Source organism: Entelurus aequoreus, linkage group LG09, assembly GCF_033978785.1.
Source record: "Entelurus aequoreus isolate RoL-2023_Sb linkage group LG09, RoL_Eaeq_v1.1, whole genome shotgun sequence".
In the NCBI taxonomy this organism is placed as follows: domain Eukaryota; kingdom Metazoa; phylum Chordata; class Actinopteri; order Syngnathiformes; family Syngnathidae; genus Entelurus; species Entelurus aequoreus.
The window spans coordinates 49,593,423-49,618,422 of NC_084739.1; the positions used below are offsets into that span (position 1 = coordinate 49,593,423).

A 25,000-nucleotide genomic window follows, 5' to 3' on the forward strand; every position below is an offset into this window, starting at 1 on the left:
CCTTGATACCATTAAATGTTGTGGATCAATCAAGGCCTTGTTGACTTTCGCCCATAATAAAGTCATGTCTTATTCTTAGTTGGAGAAGGCATGTTTAGGCATCTACAAATTAGCCTGAACATAGTTTGTTTTATCTGCAACTTCATAAGGTAATACTTGAATAGATATTTTTAAGTGAGGTGTGCGTTGAAAGAAGTGTTACCACTTGACACTGGGTCCAAGGTGACAATTTGATAAAGTAGTCTTTTCTCTTTTCCTTTCAGTGGCTGCGTATGCTGCCTGCCAGCAGGCAGAGCTTTAGCACGGTTTTTGGAGAGTGTCCTTACTGCAGCAAGGTACGCCTACACCTCACCCTTTGACTGGCAGCTGCCTTCATGAATTCTTTGCTGCCGAGTCAATAGATATTCAACATGCTTAATTAGTATAGTTCAATACATCACATGGCCTTCTCTTTCCTGAAAGGCGACAGGCAGCAAAAAAGGTGCTGCATAAATTTTTTGAGAAGCTACTCAAAGTATTTGCAGTGAATGCTGTGTGTCATTGAATCGAAGTCAAAAATGGTTTATTTGTGCGTATGTATGCCTTCCAGTCCATCTGATAGCTCAGGTAGTCATGAATGAGTGCACTTCAATACATTGTAGCAACATATCCTTCAAAAAGCATTTAACTATTTAATAAGTAGAACTTTCCTTCTATTCCAGCCCATTACAGTGAAAATGACAGCTAAGAAATCCTGACAAGTTGCTTTGCGGACCAATGAACTACTAAAAAACAATTACACTCACAAGAAGATGCAGAAAGAAACAAGAACAAAGAAAAATCCCTATTCTTGTTGAAAAGGGGATTGGAAGTGGGGGCTGGGATACTGACTGATTCTGAAGTTACATCAAAGAAGCTCCAGCAGCCAGGAGAAGAGTAGCAGCCACAACCACAGAGCAGTACATCACGTTAGAGGAAGGATGTTGGTCTTCTTCTAGCTGCTGAGACTCGTCATCGTCTATGTTGTCCATCCAGACTTCACCATCCTGCTGCTGAACTTCTTCATCCAGGTCATCCCAGTCTTCACCTTCAGTCGTGTGGGAGAAATTGTCACGTTCACGTGTTGCACTTTGGTACTCGCCCACTTCCTGTTTCATGCTCCCCATTGGGAGTTCATCTGTGCTCCTGGATTGTGTTTTCTGTTAAAGAGAAGAATTTAAGAATGTGCTCTTTTGAAACAAGTCTTAGTTGAAAAACATTCAAATAAACAAACATTTGCAGCGCAATACTTTGTTATACAATTTTTGTTTAGATATTTTTCTATCAAGAACAAGCAATGGGCCTAACACGTGCAAGCAGTTGTCTCAACCTCACACCTCTCTAGGATGTCCTATTGGAGGGCCTCTCAAGTAGCGAGCGTCTATAGGCTTGCTTCTCGCCTCCTCCTCTTTGTCGTCATCATCATCCCAACTCTCGTCTTCTTTATAAGACTTCACAGCTGCAGGCCTGAGCCTCAATGATCCTTGGACTCCCTCTGTCTTCTATAAAAAGATAACATTGAACCTAAATGATCACTTGTTTGCATTGTGGAGGTGAAAGCAGCATTGTGGGGGGGAAAAGGCAAAACAAGAACATTATTAAATACATATATTTTATTCATATATATACATATAAAAATAATAAATAAATAAATGATAAATGGGTTATACTTGTATAGCGCTTTTCTACCTTCAAGGTACTCAAAGTGCTTTGACAGTATTTCCACATTCACCCATTCACACACACAATAATGGATTATATTTATATAGCGCTTTTCTAGACACTCAAAGCGCTTCACAGAAAAGTGAGAACCCATCATTCATTCACACCTGGTGGTGGTAAGCTACTTTCATAGCCACAGCTGCCCTGGGGTAGACTGACGGAAGCGTGACTGCCAGTTTGCGCCGACGGCCCCTCCGACCACCACCCATCATTCATTCACCAGTGTGAGCGGCACTGGGGGCAAGGGTGAAGTGTCCTGCCCAAAGACACAAAGGCAGCGATTTGGATGCTAAGAGGCAGGGAGCGAACCTGCAACCCTCAGGTTTCTGGCACGGCCGCTCTCCCCACTACGCCGGGTTACCGCCCCTTGAGGCACCTAAAACCTTCTGGCCACAACTCACAGCTGCAGCTTTAGCAATAGAGGCTTTGAACATTGCCCATTCCTGTTCAATGCCCCCAACCTCCACAGGGATGGCAGAGAAGTCCCGCCAGAGGTGGGAGTTGAAGTCCTTCCGGACAGAGGACTCCTCCAAACATTCCCCGTTTACCCGCACTACACGCTTGGGTTTGCCAGGTCTGTCCAGAGGTTTCTCCCGCTATCTAACCCAACTCGCCACCAGATGGTGATCAGTTGACAGTTCGGCCCCTCTCTTCATCCGAGTGTCCAAAACATATGGCGTCAGATCAGCTGATACAATTACAAAATCGATCATTGATCTTTGGCCTAGTGTGCTCTGGTACCAAGTACACCTATGAGCATCCTTATGCTTGAACGTGGTGTTTGTTATCGCAAGTCCATGACGAGCACAGAAGTCCAATAACAATCCACCACTCAGGTTCAGATCAGGGAGATTGTTCCTCCCAATCACGCCAGTCCAAGTATCACTGTCATTGCCCACGTGCGCGTTGAAGTCCCCCAGTAAGACTATGGCGCCCAATACAGGACCCCATGCAAAGTATCCAAGAAGGCTTAATACTCTGAACTCTTGTTTAGTGCGTACGCACAAACAACAGTCAGAGGCGAAGGCGAAGGGAGGCGACCCTCTTGTCCACTGGGGTGAACTCCAACGTACAGGCACTCAGCCGGGGACTCGTGAGTATCCCTACACCCGCCTGGGCCCTCACACCCTGAGCAACTCCAGGAGTGAACAAGATCCATTCCTTGTCCAGGAGAGTGGTTTCAGAGCCCTTGCTATGCGTAGAGGTAAGCCCCACCAGATCCAACCGGTAGCGCTCCACCTCTCAGGCTCCTTCCCCACCAGCGTAGAGACGTTCCACGTCCCAAAAGTCAGCCTCTGCTGCCCCGAATCGGTCCGTCTGGAGCCTCCACTTTCACTGCCATCCAAGTGGCAACGTACCCCACTGGTTCCGACCGCGGGTGGTGGGCCCATGTGGCGGATTAACATGGTGTGTCCACGTAGCCCGGCCACCAGGCACTCGCTGGTGGTTGGCTGGCTGTTGTTAAAGTACTTGTTTTGGTATACAGAGAAGGCAGCTTTTTAAATGTTAATATCACACAGACAATCATCTAATTGGCAGCCAAAATCTTGACCGTGGTTAAAATTTGATTTGTTAACTAGCCGTAAAGTAAACATCTTTGAAAATACTCAGATATCTGACTTCTTGCTGACTTCGGTCTCCCTTTTCTGTCTTTTTAGAGTTAGTAACGGCAAAGCAAGAGATTTTAGGTTTCCTCACATTTTTCGCATTGAACAGCCTGAGTTTCTAAGTACCACAATAGAATGAAGGGGTTAAAAGACAGTGCTTGTTCTTGTCAACACGTCACCACTTGGAATTTTTGAAGCAAAGGTAGAGGCCAAATCATTGGCATGCATCAAGCAGAGAAAACTTCTAAGGAGATTGCATTACTAAAAAGACCATTCATAGCGTTTCTACTAGTAAGGATTATTTATTTATCACTCCAAGCAACGTTTGTTAAGTTACAATCTGTCTAAAATAGGGCTGTGAAGTGATTTTTTTAACGGATTATTCACGCTCTTGAGCTGTGATTAATCAAATGTTATTACTCGCTTGCATATTTAAAATACCCCAATATGTGGACACAAATGCAATTTTTTGTTGTCAGAATGTAATCAAAGCACATTTTTAAATGTTTTACTTAACTGCAAGTAAAACATTGCAGTTAAAACCCTTAAAACTTGGTAAAAGTAAGTATACTAAGAATTAGGAGCACATTTTTCAAGTATTTTTAATTCTATAGCAAACAAAGTACATATTTTTCCACTGAGGGCCCCGCACTAAAAAAATCAAAGCAAGCGAGGGCCATTTTGATATTTTTTATTTTAAAAACCAATTGAATATACAGGTATGTATAAAAAATATACATTTAGGCCTCCACTCAGGCTTGATCCCGGGGACCCCAAAGGGTTTTGGTCAAAAAAATATTAAAAATGTGTCATTATTCAGTATTATTTTTTTATTTTATTTAAATCTCTAGATCAACATTAGGTCTGTCTGTCAATATAACGTTTTTAAAGATTTAAGTTGTGTGCTGTTTTTGTCAAAGAAAACCCTGTTTTTTACGGAAAAAACAAAATATGCAAATTTTCCCCCAATACAATTTTTAAGTGGAATATTTGAGATTATATAATAATTGGAGCCTTAAAAAGGTCAACAACTCATAACACCATTGATTTTAATTCATTATTATTTTTTGAGCAATGACACTTAAAAACAAATCACTCTAAAATGATTGGGGATTCAAAAGGGTCCTACTCATTAAAGTGTTAAAAAATTAATTCAACATTTTTTTTACTGTTTACTTTTAACACAATAATCTCAAGATCCACTTATCGTACTTATCAAGCTTCTTAGAATTACTCCTAAGAAGTCTGCTAAGAGTTGACTTAAGAGTAAATAAATTCTTCGCTGAAAGCTGCACTTAAAAGTTAGTTGTCAAGCATCTTACTCACACTTTCAGCGAAGTGTAGGACTGAATCTTAAGTGTCACACTCAGAGCTGAATTACGACATTACTATGTGCCGTAAACGGAATTTTAGGTGACGTCATTTCTGTGTCCATAGAAATGACCAATCACGGAAGGGAATCCGTTGTCTAAGAATAAAGAAATATCTTGGAAATATTTAAGTGGACAATGGGAGTGTATATTTTGACAATAAACTACAAAATAATACAAAACAAACTAGTCCCCGCCGGCACTCACGCTACCGCTCCCTCTCTTCTCTCGCCCACACACTCACTGACGTCACTCACCTCACGGCCACACACATACGCTACTGTCATAAGATTAAAGATTAAAGTACCAATGATTGTCACACACACACTTAGATGTGGTGAAATGTGTCCTCTGCATTTGACCCATCCCCTTGGGGAGCAGTGGGCAGCAGCGGCGCCGCGCCCGGGAATCATTTTGGGGATTTAACCCCCAACTCCAACCCTTGATGCTGAGTGCCAAGCAGGGAGGTTATGGGTCCCATTTTTATAGTCTTTGGTATGACTCGGCTGGGATTTGAACTCCAACCTACCGATCTACATTTTCTTTCCAATTCATTAATTAGGCAACTAATTTGAAACTGGTGTGGGTGGCTCTATATATACTAGCCCACTGCAGACACATGCAGAAATCAACAAGGAATCGAAAAGTATTAAATCTGTGACAAAAATAATATCCGCTCTGTCTAAACGATACCGTTTGATCAGCTGCTCGTCATCAAAAAAACAACAACATTGTTCCGTTCCCTGAACGTTCGCGCACGTCTCTCTCGCCTCAGTGCCATCCCCTGCTGGCAACTCCTAACCACTTAAGACACCTCTGAAGGTCTCTTAAATATCGTGGAGAGTAGGAGTGATTCTTATACTTAAGAACGTTGATAAAAAGCTTTTATTCTTAAGTTTGAGAGTAGGACTAAATTTCGCAAATTCTCAGGACTTAAGTGTAAAATGGCACTCTAAGAAGCTTGATAAGTACGGCCCCAGATCTATCCGTCAATTATAAGTTTTATTGTTGTCTATGTTTTTTGTTTGTTAGTTTTAGGCCCTTATTTTAAAAAAATCAGCTCAGTTTTTTATATGGCAAACACAAAATATGCAACATTTCCCCACAAAAATACCTTAAAGTGGAATATTTAATGTGACTTAATTGGAGCCTTGAATAGGTCAATAATTCATACTAACATTGATTTTGATTCATTATTGTTTTTTAAAGAAAGAAACAGCCTGCATGGCAGCTTTGTGTTATTAGAGTAAACATTGCAACATTTTCTTGTTACATTTCAGCTGTTTGCTCTTATATACCACTTTTTATGTTTTTAATTTTTTTCAATCGTATTTTTAAAATGTGCCGTGGGGCTGTTAAAAAATGACCTGCGGGCCGAATTGTCCAATTCATTTACTGTGTGAATGTCACAGAATAAAGAGTTGTGTCTATTGAGAGATGTGCCTGGTTGTCCGTTCTAGGCCACCGTAGGTCACGTGATGTGCGTCACCAGACCTGCTAATGTTAGCCAAGTTAGCTCATTTGTGTTGAACTGAACTACTGCAGATGGCTGAGGGCGGTCGTGTAAAAAACAAGCTCAGCTTCCTCATGAACATGACAAGATGTCACAGTAAGGACTACACACCTACAAGTCACCAAAGAATGGCAAAGTTTGGGATCCCAGAACCGTTTCATTTGCCTTATGGAGGCAGCGCTTATCACACTTGAAACCTTACAAGACCTTTTCTATGCATTTTGAAAGCCACAGCCAAAGAAAAGAAACACAGACGCAGCAATTTATCAACGATTGCAAAGCTATTAAGTTCATTTTCATTTACCTCTCAATGATTGACTTACTATATCAGCGCAATCCTCCAATTGTATATTTTTTAAATGTCTCTGGACACCGAATTCAATGCCATTTAAAGCATTTTCGTATGATTAATGTATTGCTTTTTAATGCCCCGTGGAAATCCTGTAAGTGCTTTTGCTTTAAAGATGCTATTTTAAACTTGCTGTACGGCAACGTTTGTCACTGCAATGCTAACAAATTATCTCAGTTTTATCCGAAGTGCCATTGAAGTTTGTTCTGTCATCACTCACCTTTGCACAGTGTAACAATAGGTGCAAACTTCAGGGTTTATGTGTGGCCATAACAAATGGTGTGAGGAATTTTGATTCAATTATGGTAACGCAATATTTTTTTTTATTAATCACATCTGTTAACGCGTTATTGTTGACAGCTCTAGACTAAAACTATTCATACGTACTAAACCGTCCCATGTGTGATGTCTGTAGGAGTGTTTTCATACATATTTGTACATGCTTATCATAAAGTAATCACGCGAGCGTTGTTAGCATTAGTTAATATGCTAACACGTTTACAAGTGTCTGTGTTAGTATTATTAAAGGCATACTGAAACCCACTACTACCGACCACGCAGTCTGATAGTTTATATATCAATGATGAAATCTTAACATTGCAACACATGCCAATACGGCCGGGTTAACTTATAAAGTGCAATTTTAAATTTCCCGGGAAACTTCCGGTTGAAAACGTCTATGTATGATGACGTTTGCGTGTGACGTCAATGATTGAAACGGAAGTATTCGCACACCATTGTATCCAATACAAAAAGCTTGGTTTTCATCGCAAAATTCCACGGTATTCTGGACATCTGTGTTGGTGAATCTTTTGCAATTTGTTTAATGAACAATGGAGACTGTAAAGAAGAAAGCTGTAGGTGGGATCGGTGTATTAGCGGCTGGCTGCAGCAACACAACCAGGAGGACTTTGACTTGGATAGCAGACGCGCTATCCGATGCTAGCCGCCGACCGCATCGATGATCGGGTGAAGTCCTTCGTCGCTCCGTCGATTGCTGGAACGCAGGTGAGCACGGGTGTTGATGAGCAGATGAGGGCTGATTGGCGTACACTACCGTTCAAAAGTTTGGGGTCACATTGAAATGTCTTTATTTTTTAAGGAAAAGCACTGTACTTTTCAATGAAGATAACTTTAAACTAGTCTTAACTTTAAAGAAATACACTCTATACATTGCTAATGTGGTAAATGACTATTCTAGCTGCAAATGTCTGGTTTTTGGTGCAATATCTACATAGGTGTATAGAGGCCCATTTCCAGCAACTATCACTCCAGTGTTCTAATGGTACAATGTGTTTGCTCATTGGCTCAGAAGGCTAATTGATGATTAGAAAACCCTTGTGCAATCATGTTCACACATCTGAAAACAGTTTAGCTCGTTACAGAAGCTACACAACTGACCTTCCTTTGAGCAGATTGAGTTTCTGGAGCATCACATTTGTGGGGTCAATTAAACGCTCAAAATGGCCAGAAAAAGATAACTTTCATCTGAAACTCGACAGTCTATTCTTGCTCTTAGAAATGAAGGCTACTCCACAAAATTGTTTGGGTGACCCCAAACTTTTGAACGGTAGTGTAGGTGGATAGCTAATGTTTTTAGCATAGCTCTGTGAGGTCCCGTAGCTAAGTTAGCTTCAATGGCGTCGTTAGCAACAGCATTGTTAAGCTTCGCCAGGCTGGAAAGCATTAACCGTGTTGTTGATTTTCTGTCTATCCTTCCAGTCAGGGGTTTATTTCTTTTGTTTCTATCTGCATTTAAGCACAATGCTATCACGTTAGCTCCGTAGCTAAAGTGCTTCGCCGATGTATTGTCGTGGAGATAAAAGTCACTGTGAATGTCCATTTCGCGTTCTCGACTCTCATTTTCAAGAGGATATAGTATCCGAGGTGGTTTAAAATACAAATCCGTGATCCACAATAGAAAAAGGAGAGAGTGTGGAATCCAATGAGCCAGCTTGTACCTAAGTTACGGTCAGAGCGAAAAAAGATACGTCCTGAACTGCACTCTAGTCCTTCACTCTCACGTTCCTCATCCACTAATCTTTCATCCTGGCTCAAATTAATGGGGTAATCGTCGCTTTCTCTGTCTGAATCGCTCTCGCTGCTAGTGTAAACAATGTGCAGATGTGAGGAGCCTTTCAACCTGTGACGTCACGCTACTTCCGGTACAGGCAAGGCTTTTTTTATCAGCGACCAAAAGTTGCGAACTTTATCGTCGTTGTTCTCAACTAAATCCTTTCAGCAACAATATGGCAATATCGCAAAATGATTAAGTATGACACATAGAATGGATCTGCTATCCCCGTTTAAATAAAAAAAAATTCATTTCAGTAGGCCTTTAACTTACAGGCATATTTTTTGTATTGTTTCAGTTTCACAAATTCCTCAGTAAAGTCACCAAGACGTCACGGTGGAGTTATTGAGTCTGTTTAGCTGATTGGACAGCTAGCTTCCGCAGTTAATGAGTCAATGACAATCTGTTTTACTGCCGTGTCACAGACACCATTTGAAAACATTTAAGCTATGTAAATAAAAAAAATTGAAATCTTTTTGTGTAAATAAGTCATTTCACAACGTATATACTGTATCTGCGGCTTATAGTCCGGTGTGGCTAATATATGAAAAAATATTTTTTCTTCAAAAATTTAGTGTGTGCGGCTTATAACAGGGGAGCTTTATGGTCCAGAAAATAGGGTAAAATGGCATGTGTTTAAAATACTGAACCAGGCTGTCCCTGTGCAGGTGTCTGCCTCCTTCCTCTCGCTCGGTACACCTCGCCCTCAGCCTCCCCATGTGTCTTTGGACAAACACAGTCCCCTGCCCACTCAGGAACAGTTTGGGCAATAAAAGCCCTTTAGCAGATCCTCAAGGGGAAATTTAATCAAAAGTAAAAATTAATGGCCACATATCTGATGTCTTTTAATACTATTGAACTTAATATTCGTAGAACGGGCTTTAATTAAATTAAATCAAATCATGAAACCCAAATCCCCAACCATACCTGCGGAAGGGGTGTTTGTCTGTAGCAAGCTGGCAGTTGCTTAAGCTTCATCTCCTCGTCAATGGCATCGTCCTCATCCTCCAGCTCTTTGGCTTGAGACTTGACTTCGGGGAGGCCTCTACTTTTTGACGCTCTCTATGAAATTGATCATAACAACAAAATAATTATTAGTTTTCATTTTATGATCAAAATGGCTGTTTTCTTTCAACGGCTTCAACAGTGCACAAAATAATTGACCAGATGACACCTGTGACTAATGAATCCGAGAAAGGCCTTTGGCTCGGCTGACATTTCCTCTCTTCACTGAACCTTCCATAAATAGCCACTTCTGTTTAACGAGGGATCAAACTGGCCAACACTTGAACTTGGAAACTAAATGAGTGCGAGGAGAAGAAATTGGGGGAATAATTGGAGACATAAAGTATGTGTCATCCATTTTTTCAAGCGGAGCCAACAAGAGGCTACTTGCTGGGCCCAAAGGGTCAAGAAGTGAAATATGAGGCAAATCCTACGCGGGGGGATTAGCCAGACGGCTGTAGTGTTGAATATCTTAAAATGTGTTTTGTGGAAAACACTTCCTTGTGGTCTACATCAGTGGTCCCCAACCTTTTTGTAACTGCGGACCGGTCAACGCTTGAAAATTTGTCCCACGGACCGGGGGGGTGGGGGTGTTATGGTATTTTTTTTATTTTTTTTTATGGTCATAAAAAATGCAATCATGTGTGCTTACGGACTGTATTCTTGCAGACTGTATTGATCTATATTGATATATAATGTATATATTGTGTTTTTTATGTTGATTTATTAAAAATATTTTATTTTATTTTATTGTGCGGCCCGGTACCAATCGGTCCACGGACCCGGTGGTTGGGGACCACTGGTCTACATGACATGTAATGGTGTTTCTTTAGTCAAAACTTTGCATAGACTATGTTTTGGAAACCATCTTTAAGCTGCTTTCTGACCGCTTCTTTAAGATGTCTTTTTTACGTGCCTCCACTTCGACTGTGTCTTCTCCCTGCCAGCCATGTTGTAGTTTTTATCGTTTCGATATGGAGTTTAATGACATATATAAGTTAGAACTATACATTACTTTGTATTAGAAATTGCATCAGCGCAGGATGCACGTGAATGTATGAGTTAGTCTGCCCAACAACAAGAGGATAGAGAAAAAGGAGATGATTGAGGTTTAAAGTCAGGTTTAATCGTCTCCCGGCTACTTTCCAGACTATTCGCCGTCTCTTTATGAGCTCCATAACCCAACTTCCTTTCGGTATTGCTGTCACGCTAGAAATGAGACCAAATCCTTTCTTTCCTGAAACGATCATTAAAGTTCAAGTTAAAGTACCAATGATTGTCACACACACACTAGGTGTAGTGAAATGTGTCCTCTGCATTTGACCCATCCCTTTGATCACCCCCTGGGAAGTGAGGGGAGCAGTGGGCAGCAGCAGAGCCGCGCCCGGGAATCATTTTTGGTGATTTAACCCCCAATTCCAACCCTTGATGCCGAGTGCCAAGCAGGGAGGTAATGGGTCCCATTTTTATAGTCTTTGGTATGACTCGGCCAGGGTTTGAACTCACAACCTACCGATCTCAGGGCGGACACTCTAACCACTTGGCCACTGAGTAGATCATGACCACGATTGTGGCAGTTAATGATGCCGCACGTCCGCGCCATGTTTTGAACTTGTTAAAAAAAAACTTAAGCAGAGTCTTGTATTCAGCCATGTAAATAAGCAATTCAGAGTCCAGCAAGACCCACAATGCAATGCGTTTCCACGTCACTTCTAAGCCCAATAGCTTGGTTTGCTAGACAACCGCTTTGAGTTCGCTTTTAAGCTTGTTAGCCTCAGTCTTGCGGCCCGTTTAGTTTGAGGGTTTTATCAGCAAAGGGGGCTTTGTTCCGCAGCAAGTCTTTAATTGTGATGAGGCCGAAAAAGAGGCCACAGACCTTTATTACAGCGAAGAAGAAGGCACTACCGGAACACCATCTGATGAAGGATTGCCTTTGAGAATCCACTGCTCGTTTATCTCTAAACTAAACTTCCAGAGTGTTCAACAATGCCACACAGGTAAAATTATTTTCCTTTTATGTTTTTTATTGATGTAACATGGTGTAACATTTTGGAGTCCACCAACAAGACTTTAGTGTGTGTGTGTGTGTGTGTGTGTGTGTGTGTGTGTGTGTGTGTGTGTGTGTGTGTGTGTGTGTGTGTGTGTGTGTGTGTGTGTGTGTGTGTGTGTGTGTGTGGACATTTAATCTTTCTGTAATGTTGTGTTGTTTGGATTAAAAAAATAAATTGTTGAGGTATTACCCCCTTGTTATGTTGGTTTGATATACAGTATATAAACCGTATTTCCCAGACTATAAGCCGCTACTTTTTTCCTACACATTGAACTCTGCGGTTTATAAAATGGTGCGACGAATTTATAATTTTTTCTTCGCTAACAGCCATAATGTTTTGCATTCAACACTTAGTTTTCATAAAACACTGGCAGAGATACTGAAAAGGTGTGTTATTGATTGTGCTGTAGCGCCATCTTTTGGACGAGTTCGCTCACTGCAGGTGGTGCAGGTTGAAAATGTACTTCCTGTTTAGTGCTTTGAAACCGGAAAGGATATTCCGTTTCGTCTACTATCCGTCTATAACGTTTCTGCTCGAAAGGATTCTTCATTCTCCAATCCAAGCAATGTTTGTAAGTTAAACAATATAACTAAAACAATTCATATTTACTAAACCGTCCTGTGTGATGTCTGTAGGAGTGTTTTCATGCATATTTGTACGTGCAATCGTAATGTAATCAAGCTAGCATCTTTAGCAGTGGCGAATATGCCAACACAGCAAGTCTATGTGTTAGTATTATTAACTTACAATGGCATTCTTTCTTTATTGTTTCAGTTTTGTAAATTCACCAATACATCACCGTGGAGTTATTTAGTTTGTTAAGCTGGAGAGCTAGCTTCCACAGCTAGTGGGTCCATGGCGATTAAACGGTTTTGTTAGATCAGCTACTTTACTGCCGCGAGACAGGCACCATTTGTAAACAATTAAGATATGTAAATATACATATATAAATATATTGCACTGGTATTTATCTGCGGGTTATGGTCTAGTGCAGCTAATATATGTAAAAACTAAGGTTATCAAGTGATTATTATTTTTAATCAGATTAATCTCATTCTTGTGCTGTGATTAATCAGGATTAATCACAGGTTATTACTCGTTTGCGTATTTAAAATTTGCTGAAGGAAATAACTCATACATAAATGCAATTCTGTTTCAGAATGTAATCCAAACTAATTTTTAAACGTTATACTTAACTGCAAGTCATTAATTTGCTATAAATATGGATATATACACATATATATATATATATATATATATATATATATATATATATATATATATATATATATATATATATATATATATATATATATATATATTAGGGTTCTGAACGATAAACCGATTCGACCGAGTATACGATTCAACAAGTGAGCGATTAGATTGCATCGGTAGCAGACTCCTCAATCAATGCGAATAATCCATGAATTCCTAGCTGAATCGGTTATAGAGTCATGGATCGGTTATCGCGAGACTTTGCATGGGTTGGCTAGATTACAATATGCGTCAGCGTCTCTAAAACAACGCGAGAGCTGAAGCTACTCGCCAAACCCGGTAGCCGCCTAGCTGGTATTAGCATGAGTGATAAACAAGAGACAACACGGAAAATGAATGTGGAGGAGAACGAAAGCATCAGTCTGACCGAAGGTGATAATGGACCGAGAAAGATTTTCAACGCATCGGGGAGACAGAAATCCAAAGTGTGGAAAGTTTTTGGGTTTTATAAGAAGGAAGGGAAGCTCGACAGAAGCCATGCTATTTGTAAATTGTGTCGAGCATCGTTGACGTACACTGGCAGCACTACAAATCTCGACCTGCATGCAAAGAGGAAACACGGCCAAGAGTACGGTGAGTTAAAACCCCGTGCCAACAAGCAATCTCACATTTTGAGATGTGCTATAGGTGTGTAACTTGTTTACATTGTAATGTTGCACCTTTGTTACCTACCTCTAGTGTTCATTGTTACCTACCTCCAGTGTTCAAAACACTATATGCTCAGGTTGAAATATTGAATTTTTGTTACCTAACTCTAGTGTTCAAAACTATGCTTAGGCTGAAATATTGCACTTTGTTGTTACTATTCTGTGCTACTTTTACCTCTGGAGTTCCCATCCTACAATTCAGCCAGACTTTTTTTGGTCCATGTCTAAAAATAAATACATTGACATGTGATTTTGTTGTTCTGTTTTTTTTGCCAGTGCCATAAAGCCACAATGCTTGGGGATTTGGAGTCTTGAATATTAACTGTCAAATCGAATCGTATCGTTCGGAATCGAATCCAATCGAATCGGTCTGTAATAAAAGGGTATCGTTTTTTAATCGAATCGTATCCTGTGTCCTGAGATGTACAACCCTAATATATATACATATATATGTATATATGTATATATATATATATATATATATATATATATATATATATATATATATATATATATATATATATATATATATATACATACATATATATATATATATATATACATATATATATATATAGCCCAACTCCCGGCCAAATTTTCTTAACCCAATGCTTTTTAAAGTATGTGTCATCCAGCTCCAGCACCCAAATTTCTGTTTTTCTCTTTCCCTATGTCTGTCTGCTCCTTTTAATCAGCTCCTTGTCGATGCGGGTGAATAATACTTTTGTAAATGTTTTATTATTGTAGCAATTTGGTTGTTGAAATGGCTTCTGTGTGTGCGTGTGTTGGTAGGGCACGGCATACAGCGCAGTACTGCGTATTTTTATACATTAAGTTGATCCATCACTCCTTGTTATGTTTGTTTGACATACAGTGCTGTATAGCACTTTATATACAGGTATATTGTGTTCAAAGTGTACAAACCTTCTCTAAAACAGGGACTATTGTCGAGGCTGCAACCCATTATTCATATAGAAATTGTTTCTTATAGGGAACTCTGCTTCCCTATACAAACTTTTCCATTTATGAACTATGCTCAAGAACCAATAAGTTTGTGAATCGAGGTTCCACTGTATTGGTAATAGGGACATTGTGCATGTAGAAATTAGCCAAGAATCACACAGGGAGCCGTGATTGGACAGGTACTGTTCAGTCTTTACATGTGTCCCTTTGGCAGTATTATTAGAAATCAGTCAGTTCACTATTTCACTGTTCTTCAGACAACAACTTTATGTATGAAACCAAATTAAACTAACCAGCTATTACAGGTGTGTGTGATACCAGTTGTGTCTGAAAGACAGAGATCTGGGTGACTTGTTAAAATCAGATAAAACTATAGTCCTCCTCCATTTGTCTTAAAATAACTCGTGAAATAAAATGATTCTTATGCCAAATGTTTTCTATTTCCAGTGAGTGTAAACCACCTTACTACATGAATTGATATGGCCCTACAATATCAATGCGCATTGCAGTATATTTAACTACCATGAATTGATTAACGTGGACCTCGACTTAAACAAGTTGAAAAACTTATTGGGGTGCTACCATTTAGTGGTCAATTGTACGGAATATGTACTGTACTGTGCAATCTACTAATAAAAGTTTCAATCAATCCATCAAAACTAAACATACAAATGTCTTCACCTTGCCCCTGATGGGATGATCAGGAACCTTAGACCCTCCAGGTCCTTGAGGTATAGAAAAATCCAGTTTTTCCTTGGCTTCAGTAGACAACATTTTCCTCAGACGTTGATAGTCAGGTCGGTCTTGGTAACGCAGAGATTTAACATATTGGAGCAAGGCGGCCACCTCAGCTGAAGACAGAACAAGAAGAGTAGTGTCAAACGTCTTAATGGTGTTCCAAAAAGTTAACTTGTGCAACAGGCTTTAGTAAACAAAATAAAGAAGGAATAATAAATCTAAGGTTTTGCGATAAACTAAGTGTTTTTTATGTACTGTTCTGTACCTCAAATTTACTGCCATCAGCTTACTACAATAATATGAATACTGAATATGAAGAAATATATTTTTCGTTTTTTTTGTCTTATTGCATTTCCTATGTCAATCACATGTTTGGCTTAGTTTCCCCATTTATCTAAGCTTGGGACCAGCACTGGATAACTAGTGTAGGGCTGGGCAATATGGACCAAAACTTCCAATATTTTTTTCAGAAATAGAATTTAGACAAAGTCAAACCCAAATATGCGTGTCAAGTTGTTTTGTTGAAACAAATAATATATATGAGCAGATTTCTGGATATTTTAAAGTTTCATGTATAAATAGATGCAGATTAAAATTGTAAAAAGCCTCGAAAATAATGTAAGAATAGTGACGTATAATCTTCATTCAAACAAATATTAAATAAAGTCCCTGATTTAAGAGGACATTTAAACATCAGCGGCAATTTGAAAATAATTTGCCTTTAAAATTATTGTTTTTTTAGCTCAACAATTTTAGAAGGCTCTTGTTCCCCTAAAATGTTAAGTAAGGGACACCAGCCTGCTAACAGAAGGTTTTGTCTACTTGTTGTGACAGTGCTTCTTGAGCAAAGTATTCGACTGGGAAGCTCATATAACAAATTCATATTTTTGGCAGTTTTTTTAAATATTTTTTTTTCAACTAGGAACATATCTACACAGAGTTTGTATTTTGGCAGAAAATTCTTCTCCATCATTTTCAAGTGCATCCATGTCTCTGGCATTGTTGATTTGATGGAATCACGTAAATTGCAACTCGCCTCAGTGCTGTCATGAGCGTGTGTTTCCCCAAATGATGTTGCCGAGGCTTGAGTCAAACGGACCCAATTGCTAGCCTCTTCTCCAGTACACCTGAATAGACCTTACCGGGAAGGCTGAGGATTGTGATCCCACGATAGTTGGAACACACCCTTCGGTTCCTTCTTAAAGAGAGGAACCACCACACTAGTCTGCAAATTCAGAGGCACCGTCCCCAATGTCCACACAATGCTGCAGAGTCTCGTCAACCAAGACAGCCCCATAGCATCCAGAGCCTTGAGTATCTCCAGCCGGATATCATCCACCCCCGGTGACCTGTCACCGAGGAGTTTTTTAACTACCTCGGCAACCTCTGCCCCAGAAATAGGATGGCCCACCACAGATACCCCAGGCACTGCTTCCTTTTAGGAAGACGTGAGGAGGTCTTCAAAGTATTCCCTCCACCAATCCACAACGTCCTGAGTCAAGGTCAGCAGCACACTATTCCCACGATATACGGTGTTAACAGTGCACCGCTTTGAGTTGAGGAGCAACAAGTATTGCCACCCCAGCTCGTCGCCTCTCACTGCTTGCAACGCCAGAGTAGAAGAGGGCGCATCCCCTCTCGAGAAGACAGGTTCCAGAGCCCTTGCTGTGCATCAAAGCGAGTCCGACTATATACAGCTGGAACTTCTCCACCTCACGCACCAGCTCAGACTCCTTCCTCCGGTGAGGTGACGTTCCACGTCCCAAGAGCTCGCTTCTGTAGTCGAGGATTGGACTGCCAAGGGCACTGCCAAGGGCACTGCCTTCGACTGCCGCCCAGCTCACACTGCACCCGACCTCTATGCCCCCTCCCATGAGTGGTGAGCTCATTGAAGGGGGGACTCACGTTACCTTTTTCAGCCCCATGGGGATAGGCCCGGCCACCAGGTGCTTGCCATCAAGCCCCACCTCTGGGGCCTGGCTGCAGTGGGGGGTCCGGGTGAGGGAAATCTGAGTCCTTGAACCTGACTTTCCATAGAGGTCTTCAAGCTGCTCTTTGTCTGGTCCCTCACCAAGGACCCGTTTGTCTTGGGAGACCCTACCAGGAGGCACAGAAGCCCATGGACAATGTATCTCCTAGGATCATTGGGAGACGCAAACTCCTCTACCACGATAAGGTAGCAGCTCAGCTCCCTAAATATGTATGTTTTAAAATGTTTTATTTGGGATGGGCATGATAAATTGATATTTAAGAAATGTATTAATTGCTAGGAGTCTTGCTCACGAGTGGGGGAAGAGTGGATCGTGAGATCGACAGGCGGATCGGTGCGGCGTCTTCAGTAATGCGGACGCTGTATCGATCCGTTGTGGTGAAGAAAGAGCTGAGCCGGAAGGCAAAGCTCTCAATTTACCGGTCGATCTACGTTCCCATCCTCACCTATGGTCATGAGCTTTGGGTTATGACCGAAAGGACAAGCTCACGGGTACTAGCGGCCGAAATGAGTTTCCTCCGACGGGTGTTGGGTCTCTCCCTTGGAGATAGGGTGAAAAGCTCTGTCATCCGGGAGGAACTCAAAGTAAAGCTGCTGCTCCTCCACATCGAGAGGAGCCAGATGAGGTGGTTCAGGCATCTGCTCAGGATGCCACCCGAACGCCTCCCTAGAGAGGTGTTTAGGGCACGTCCGACCGGCAGGAGGCCAAGGGGAAGACCCAGGACACGTTGGGAAGACTATGTCTCCCGGCTGGCCTGGGAATGCCTCGGGATCCCCCGGGAGGAGCTGGACGAAGTGGCTGGGGAGAAGGAAGTCTGGGCTTCTCTGCTTAGGATGCTGCCCCCGCGACCCGACCTCGGAAGAAAATGGATGGATGGATGGATGGATAGAAAAGAAGGTATAAACAACATTTAAAGTCTTTGCTGATTTAGTACAGCCATTTATTTACATTCATAGCTTTAAGTATTGATGTGATGACCCCAATCAGTCGTTTGAAGAGTATTCAGTTCACCAGAGGGCTCTGTCCAGACAATTTGTATCCTCTTAAAATGAATTGCAAGGATCGTGAGCATGTACATAGGTGTCATACAGTCAGCCTCATTGTGTCAGGTCAGTTGTGTATTGCACATCGTACATTAAAGCGTGTATCTCTGACTCACACACTCAGTTTGATACATACAATGACTCTTATCAGTGGCAGGCAGCTGGGCTTTGTCAACAGAGGACAAGTCGGCCCTTAACAACATGACATTATGCATGGCACTTCTCACTTTTTGAGGAGCTACATGGAGATGATCACCCTGCAGTACGTCTTCACAGGAATCAAGGGAGACATCAGTCCCCTTACAATCAGAGCACCTTCAGACTATGTTTATCCAAACACAGGGATCCTGATCATTCTAAAGCAAACTGCATGTCCCTCGTTCTCTGTGAAGAGGCTATCTTCCACAATTGTCTTAACGGCAACAATGTTTCACACCTTTGACTTTATAAAAACAAAAATCTGGGCAGGGTTAGGAGTTCCTGTCTTCTGCGTTTGTGTATAGATAGTAGATCAGTATTTTTAATACGTTGCTTTACGGTAAACCAGCAAATGCAGATCTTTAAATAAAATCTGATGGGTTTTTTTTAATAATCGTATAGTAAAACATGTCAAGGCGATAATTCAAATTGTACAATTATCATGCCATCCAACATCATACATCACTCAGGACTTTAATTAAAAGTGTAGCTCTTAGATCTTTAATTATATAACCATAATTGTCTCTAAATACAGACTTAAAAATAATCTCCCTGTTACCCAGTCTAGGATTGTCATTTTACTACATTTAAACTTTTGAGTGTTTATAAAGCACTCGAATGTTTAGCTCTCACACTGCTATGCTGTTTATACACAGCCATTATGTTATCTTATATTATTATTGTTAATATCACATAGATATAAACTGAACAAAAAACTAAGTGTGTCAACGATATATTGAAATCATCTTGGATGCGTGCTAATCACCCACAAAAGCTTTAAATCATGGAGACTACTTGTGTCACGCAACAGAATGGCTGCTTTGATATTACTTGACAAAATAAACATATTTAAATAATACAATTATAAGTAAGTTGGGCAAAGACTTGGCAAGACGTGGACATATGTTTTTCTTAATCTTAGTCACAGTGGCGATGACACTTTTAGCTTGATTGGTCAAATATTGCTATTCCAATTGTTAATTTTAATAAAAAGTGAGTTACGGTGATCGATGGAATAAGAAACAATGTGCAAATGCCGCCTTTTTACAAGTTCCTCCATCCCAGTCACTGCTGTTGTGTCCTTGGGCAAGACGTTTCACCCACCTTGCTCCCAGATTTACCCACACTGGTGCATGAACAAATTGGCAGCCACGCTTCCGTCAGCCTACCCCAGGGCGGTTGTGTCTACAAATGTAGCTTACCACCACCATAGTATGTGACTGTGGTGTGAATGAATGATGGGTATCACTGTAAAACGCTTGTAGTGTTAAATAAGGCGTTAGATAAAATCAGTTATTGATATTATTATTATTGTTTAGCGTTGCCTTCTTTGTCTTCCTTCATTGACAGTCCTACATGGGGTCTTAAGTCATCACTATTTAGCATTGACCATTTATGGATGATGTGGGAGGACTAAAATGTGCACATTTCACTGCAGGCAAAACGAGAAAAGTGTGTATACTGTATTTTATGACAATAGGGCGCACCAGACTATGAGGCGCACTGCCAATGAGCGGATCTATTCGGGTCTTTTTTCTTACAAAGGGCCCACCAGATTATAAGGCGCATTAAAGAGGTCATATTATGATTTTTTTTTCTACATCTAAAACACTTTCTTGTGGTCTACACCAGTGGTCCCCAACCACCGGCCCGCGGCCTGGTACCGGTCCGTGGATCGATTGGTACTGGGCCGCACAAGAAATTAAAAAATAAATTATTATTATTATTATTATTATTTTTAAATCAACATAAAAAACACAAGCTACACTTACAATTAGTGCACCAACCCAAAACACCTCCCTCCCCCATTTACACTCATTCACACTCATTTGCACAAAAGGGTTGTTTATATCTGTTCTTAATATTTCTGGTTCCTACATTATGTATCAATATAGATCAATACAGTCTGCAGGGATACAGTCCGTAAGCACACATGATTGTATTTTTTTATGACAAAAAATAAAATAAAATAAAAATTACCATTATACTGATGTATATGTGAATATGTATATGTATGTGAATATGCATATACAGTATATATAGATGTGAATATGCATATACAGTATATATAGATGTGAATATGTATATTTAAGTATATGTGAATATGCATATACAGTATATATAGATGTGAATATGTATATTTAAGTATATGTGAATATGTATTGCCCTGCCTTAAGCCCACGTGCAGCTGGGATAGGCTCCAGCACCGCCCGCCACCCCAAACCGCCACCGTCTAAACTAAAGTCTTAACAAGCTGCTCCGCTTAGTTCTTCCTCTGCCTCTGTCAGTACGTCTCTGCAGCACCCAGCATTGTCCCACCCACAGAACCATCTGATTGGTTACACGCACAGCGGTAACAGCCAATCAGCAGTGCGTATTCAGAGCGCATGGAGTCAGCGCCATAGACATCTTATAAGTAGACGCAGCATTGGCTGCTGTGACGCGAAATAATTCGGCCACCATCTTGAAGTGGTAATGAGGAGCCGGCGAGCAGCCTAAACTGACAGTTGACAGGTAGAAAACAAAGATGCCGGGCTTGTGTTCAGCGTTTTCCTGCTCAAATGAGCGGACTGTTGAAAATAGGAATCGGGGGATTACTTTTCACAAGTAAGATTTAACATTAACGTACTATTGGTTGTATTTTGTGAAAAGAATATTACCACAGAGTTGAGAAGGAGCAAAGATCTTCAATAGTACTGAAATCGTAGCTGCTAGCAAACAAGAGTATGACCATAATAGAATTGCTTGTCAATGAAATTAATTAAATTTAAAAATGTCATAATTAAATAACATAAAGTTTAAATAAATGATGAAGATAAAGATTGTAAAAGCCAACAGGGGTAAAAGTTAGGACCACAGTCCAGATTGTGTAGGGGGGGGAAGACATGTTAGCTAACTAGACAATCAGATGTACAGTGGCTATACAGTATTATACAAGTCTAAATTTAGTCTAGCTTTTCCAACCCAATTTTCTGTAGCCCACCTTCGTGAAAAGTGTGGGACTTTTATCCAAAGAGACATACATAAAAAATACATACAAAACAATCACTGTAAACATGATCATTTTAAGGGAAGAATGTAATACAAAATATCAATACAAAGTGTCAAGACAGAATAAACTCTGCTGCTGCAGCAACAGAGATACAGTCTATAGGTCTCTAAGATATATAGATATCTAATGTATTCATACATTGTTTATGTAGAATATACGCATGTTTATATAACCTAATCATATTGTTTCTTTAACTTAAAAATAGCGGACCGTTTTTTCCCCCTTCTCTGGGATTATATTCCCAGTTTTGATCTCGGACGTCTGGTCACTTATAGCATATAACAGGGGTGCTCATTACGTCGATCGCGATCTACCAGTCGATCGCGGAGGTTGTGTCAGTCGTTCGCCAGCCAGGCATTAAAAAAATAGTCCTAAAAATGAGCGATCATAAATCTTCACTATAACGTCACTTTCGTCACTTGATTGACATTCACGGCACCCGAGGGTCTTCTGAGATGACGCTGGCTGCTGCCAGCTCATTATTAAGAAAAAATTACAGACAGGAAGGCGAGAAACACTTTTTATTTCAACAGACTCTGGCGCCGTACCTGTTGTCAAAACTCCAAAGACCGACTGCACAGTTCCTGCCTTCACAATAAAAGTTCTGCTTCATCCTGCCTGCGCTAAGAGTCTCAGAAAGCTGGCGTGCACAAGCTAGCAAGCTACGGAGTTTGCCGCAAATGTATTTCTTGTAAAGTGTATACAAAGGAGTACGGAAGCTAGACAAAAAAGATGACAAAAACCAACCACTTTCATGTGGTATTGGACAGAAAGGAGAACTTTTTTCTCCTCCATTTGAAAATGCGGACGTTATCAGCACCACTGTCTGATTCCTATCAAAGCAAGTCATCAGAATAAGGTAATACACCAACTTATATTTGTGTCTTCATGAAAGAAAGGAATCTATGTGTTAAACGTGCATGTATTATCATTAAACACCTTTAACTTGTTAACAATATTAACTATATGTGTTAAACATGCTTGTATTATCTTTAAACACCTTTAACTTGTTAAAGGCCTACTGAAACCCACTACTACCGACCACGCAGTCTGATAGTTTATATATCAATGATGAAATCTTAACATTGCAACACATGCCAATACGGCCGGGTTAACTTATAAAGAGACATTTAAAATTTCCCAGGAAATATCCGGCTGAAACGTCGCGGTATGATGACGTATGCGCGTGACGAAGTCAGTTTAACGGAAGTTATGGTACCCCGTAGAATCCTATACAAAAAGCTCTGTTTTCATTTCATAATTCCACAGTATTATGGACATCTTTTGCAATTTGTTTAATGAACAATGAAGGCTGCAAAGAAGACAGTTGTAGATGGGATCGGTGTATTAGCAGCGGACTACAGCAACACAACCAGGAGGACTTTGTTGGAGAGCAGACGCGCTAGCCGGCGACCTCACCTTGACTTCCTATGTCTCCGGGCCGCCAAACGCATCGGGTGAAGTCCTTCGTCCTTCCGCCGATCGCTGGAACGCAGGTGAGCACCGGTGTTGATGAGCAGATGAGGGCTGGCTGGCGTAGGTGGAGAGCTAATGTTTTTAGCATAGCTCTGTGCGGTCCGGTTGCTAAGTTAGCTTCAATGGCGTCGTTAGCACAGCATTGTTAACCTTCGCCAGCCTGGAAAGCATTAACCGTGTATTTACATGACCACGGTTTAATAGTATTGTTGATTTTCTATCTATCCTTCCAGTCAAAGGTTTATTTTTTTTGTTTCTATATGCAGTTAAAGCACGATGCTATCACGTTAGCTCATAGCTAAAGCATTTCGCCGATGTATTGTCGTGGAGATAAAAGGCACTGAATGTTCATTTCGCGTTCTCGACTCTCATTTTCAAGAGGATATAGTATCCGAGGTGGTTTAAAATACAAATCCGTGATCCACAATAGAAAAAGGAGAAAGTGTGGAATCCAATGAGTCAGCTTGTACCTAAGTTACGGTCAGAGCGAAAAAAAATATGTATTTCACTGCATTCTAGTCCGTCACTCTAACGTTCCTCGTCCACGAATCTTTCATCCTCGCTCAAATTAATGGGGTAATCGTCCGAATCGCTCTAGCTGCGTTGAAAACAATAGGAAAATATGAGGGAGTGAACAACTGACAACGTCACGCTACTTCCGGTAGGGGCAAGGGTTTTTTTTATCAGAGACCAAAAGTTGCGAACTTTATCGACGTTGTTCTATACTAAATCCTTTCAGCAAAAATATGGCAATATCGCAAAATGATCAAGTATGACACATAGAATAGATCTGCTATCCCCGTTTAAATAAAAAAAAATGCATTTCAGTAGGCCTTTAATAACATTAACTATATGTCTTAAACATGCTTGTATTATCATTAAACACCTTTAACTTGTTAACAATATTAAGTATATGTGTTAAACATGCTTGCATTATCTTTAAACACCTTTAACATGTTAACAATATTAACTATATGTATTAAACATTCTTGTATTATCATTAAACACCTTTAAATTATTAACAATATTAACTATATGTGTTAAACATGCTTGCATTATCATTAAACACCTTTAACTTTTTAACAAAACATATATTTCATAAATAAGTAAATATAAATTATATATATGAATGAGGTAGATCCCCACGACTTGATCAATTGAAAGTAGCTCGCCTGCAGAAAAAGTGTGAGCACCCCTGGCATATAAGAATATTCTATTACTGTTAAGCAAACTATGAATAATAAAACACGCCAAAACAAGTGTCCTTTATCATAGCTACGCGTATGACAAAAAAGCGCATGAAAATCAGTGGTATTCAGTGAGGTAAAATGAATTAAATGCGCTGACAGTTCATTGCTCCTGCCAAATTAATTGCACTGAGTGGAGCGGATCACCACTCCAAGATGGCAGCCCTGCGTCTCGTCAGCGCCAGTAGCGGTCGATGCTGCGTCTACTTATAAGATGTCAATGGTCAGTGCTCCTTCGGTGGAGTGAGCAGAAAGGTAAGCATAAGGCAGCGGACTCTCCCCAAATTATAATAAACACTTCCAAGTCAACTACTAGTAACATCACTATGAGCCCGTTGACGTTCCAAAAACATAAGCGGCAGCTCAGCTCGCTCGCAGTCCTTCAGGTGAAGGCTAATTAGCTTTTAGCGTAACGTTAGCTCACTGTGCAACGTTGTGTGTGTGTGTGTGTGTGTGTGTGTGTGTGTGTGTGTGTGTGTGTTACGGACAGCAAAGCCCTGTCTGTCTGAGAGAAAGACAAGCATTATTGACCTACAGTTAACAACTAAGTTATTTCACTTTACCCTTTTCTGTGTTGATTAACCTGTGTTGAAGTAGCAAAAAAGGACATTATGTTAAATGAAGAGTTTCCTGAAGCTGTCTCTGATAGTTTATATAATAA

The 25,000-nt window shown here is 40.5% G+C and overlaps 2 protein-coding genes across 8 annotated transcripts in view; one reads left to right on the forward strand and one right to left on the reverse strand.

Moving 5' to 3' along the window:
• The window catches only part of fancl (FA complementation group L), a 123,645-nt gene extending 122,388 nt beyond the window's left edge, over window positions 1-1,257 (forward strand). The window contains exons 13-14 of the mRNA XM_062058887.1: window positions 264-335; window positions 702-1,257. Coding sequence (XP_061914871.1) covers window positions 264-335; window positions 702-737 — 108 coding nt within the window. The 3' untranslated portion in view covers window positions 738-1,257. The remainder of the gene's footprint in view (window positions 1-263; window positions 336-701) is intronic.
• The window catches only part of vrk2 (VRK serine/threonine kinase 2), a 97,133-nt gene continuing 72,678 nt past the window's right edge, over window positions 546-25,000 (reverse strand). For 6 of the 7 annotated variants that reach the window (XM_062058882.1, XM_062058880.1, XM_062058879.1 and 3 more), the window contains 4 exons: window positions 15,276-15,445; window positions 9,581-9,715; window positions 1,356-1,520; window positions 546-1,178 (listed from right to left, as the gene is read on the reverse strand). In XM_062058882.1, coding sequence (XP_061914866.1) covers window positions 882-1,178; window positions 1,356-1,520; window positions 9,581-9,715; window positions 15,276-15,445 — 767 coding nt within the window. In that variant the 3' untranslated portion in view covers window positions 546-881. Of the gene's footprint in view, window positions 1,179-1,349; window positions 1,521-9,580; window positions 9,716-15,275; window positions 15,446-25,000 lie in introns of those variants that run through there. The other variant, XM_062058884.1, reaches the window with a different exon arrangement.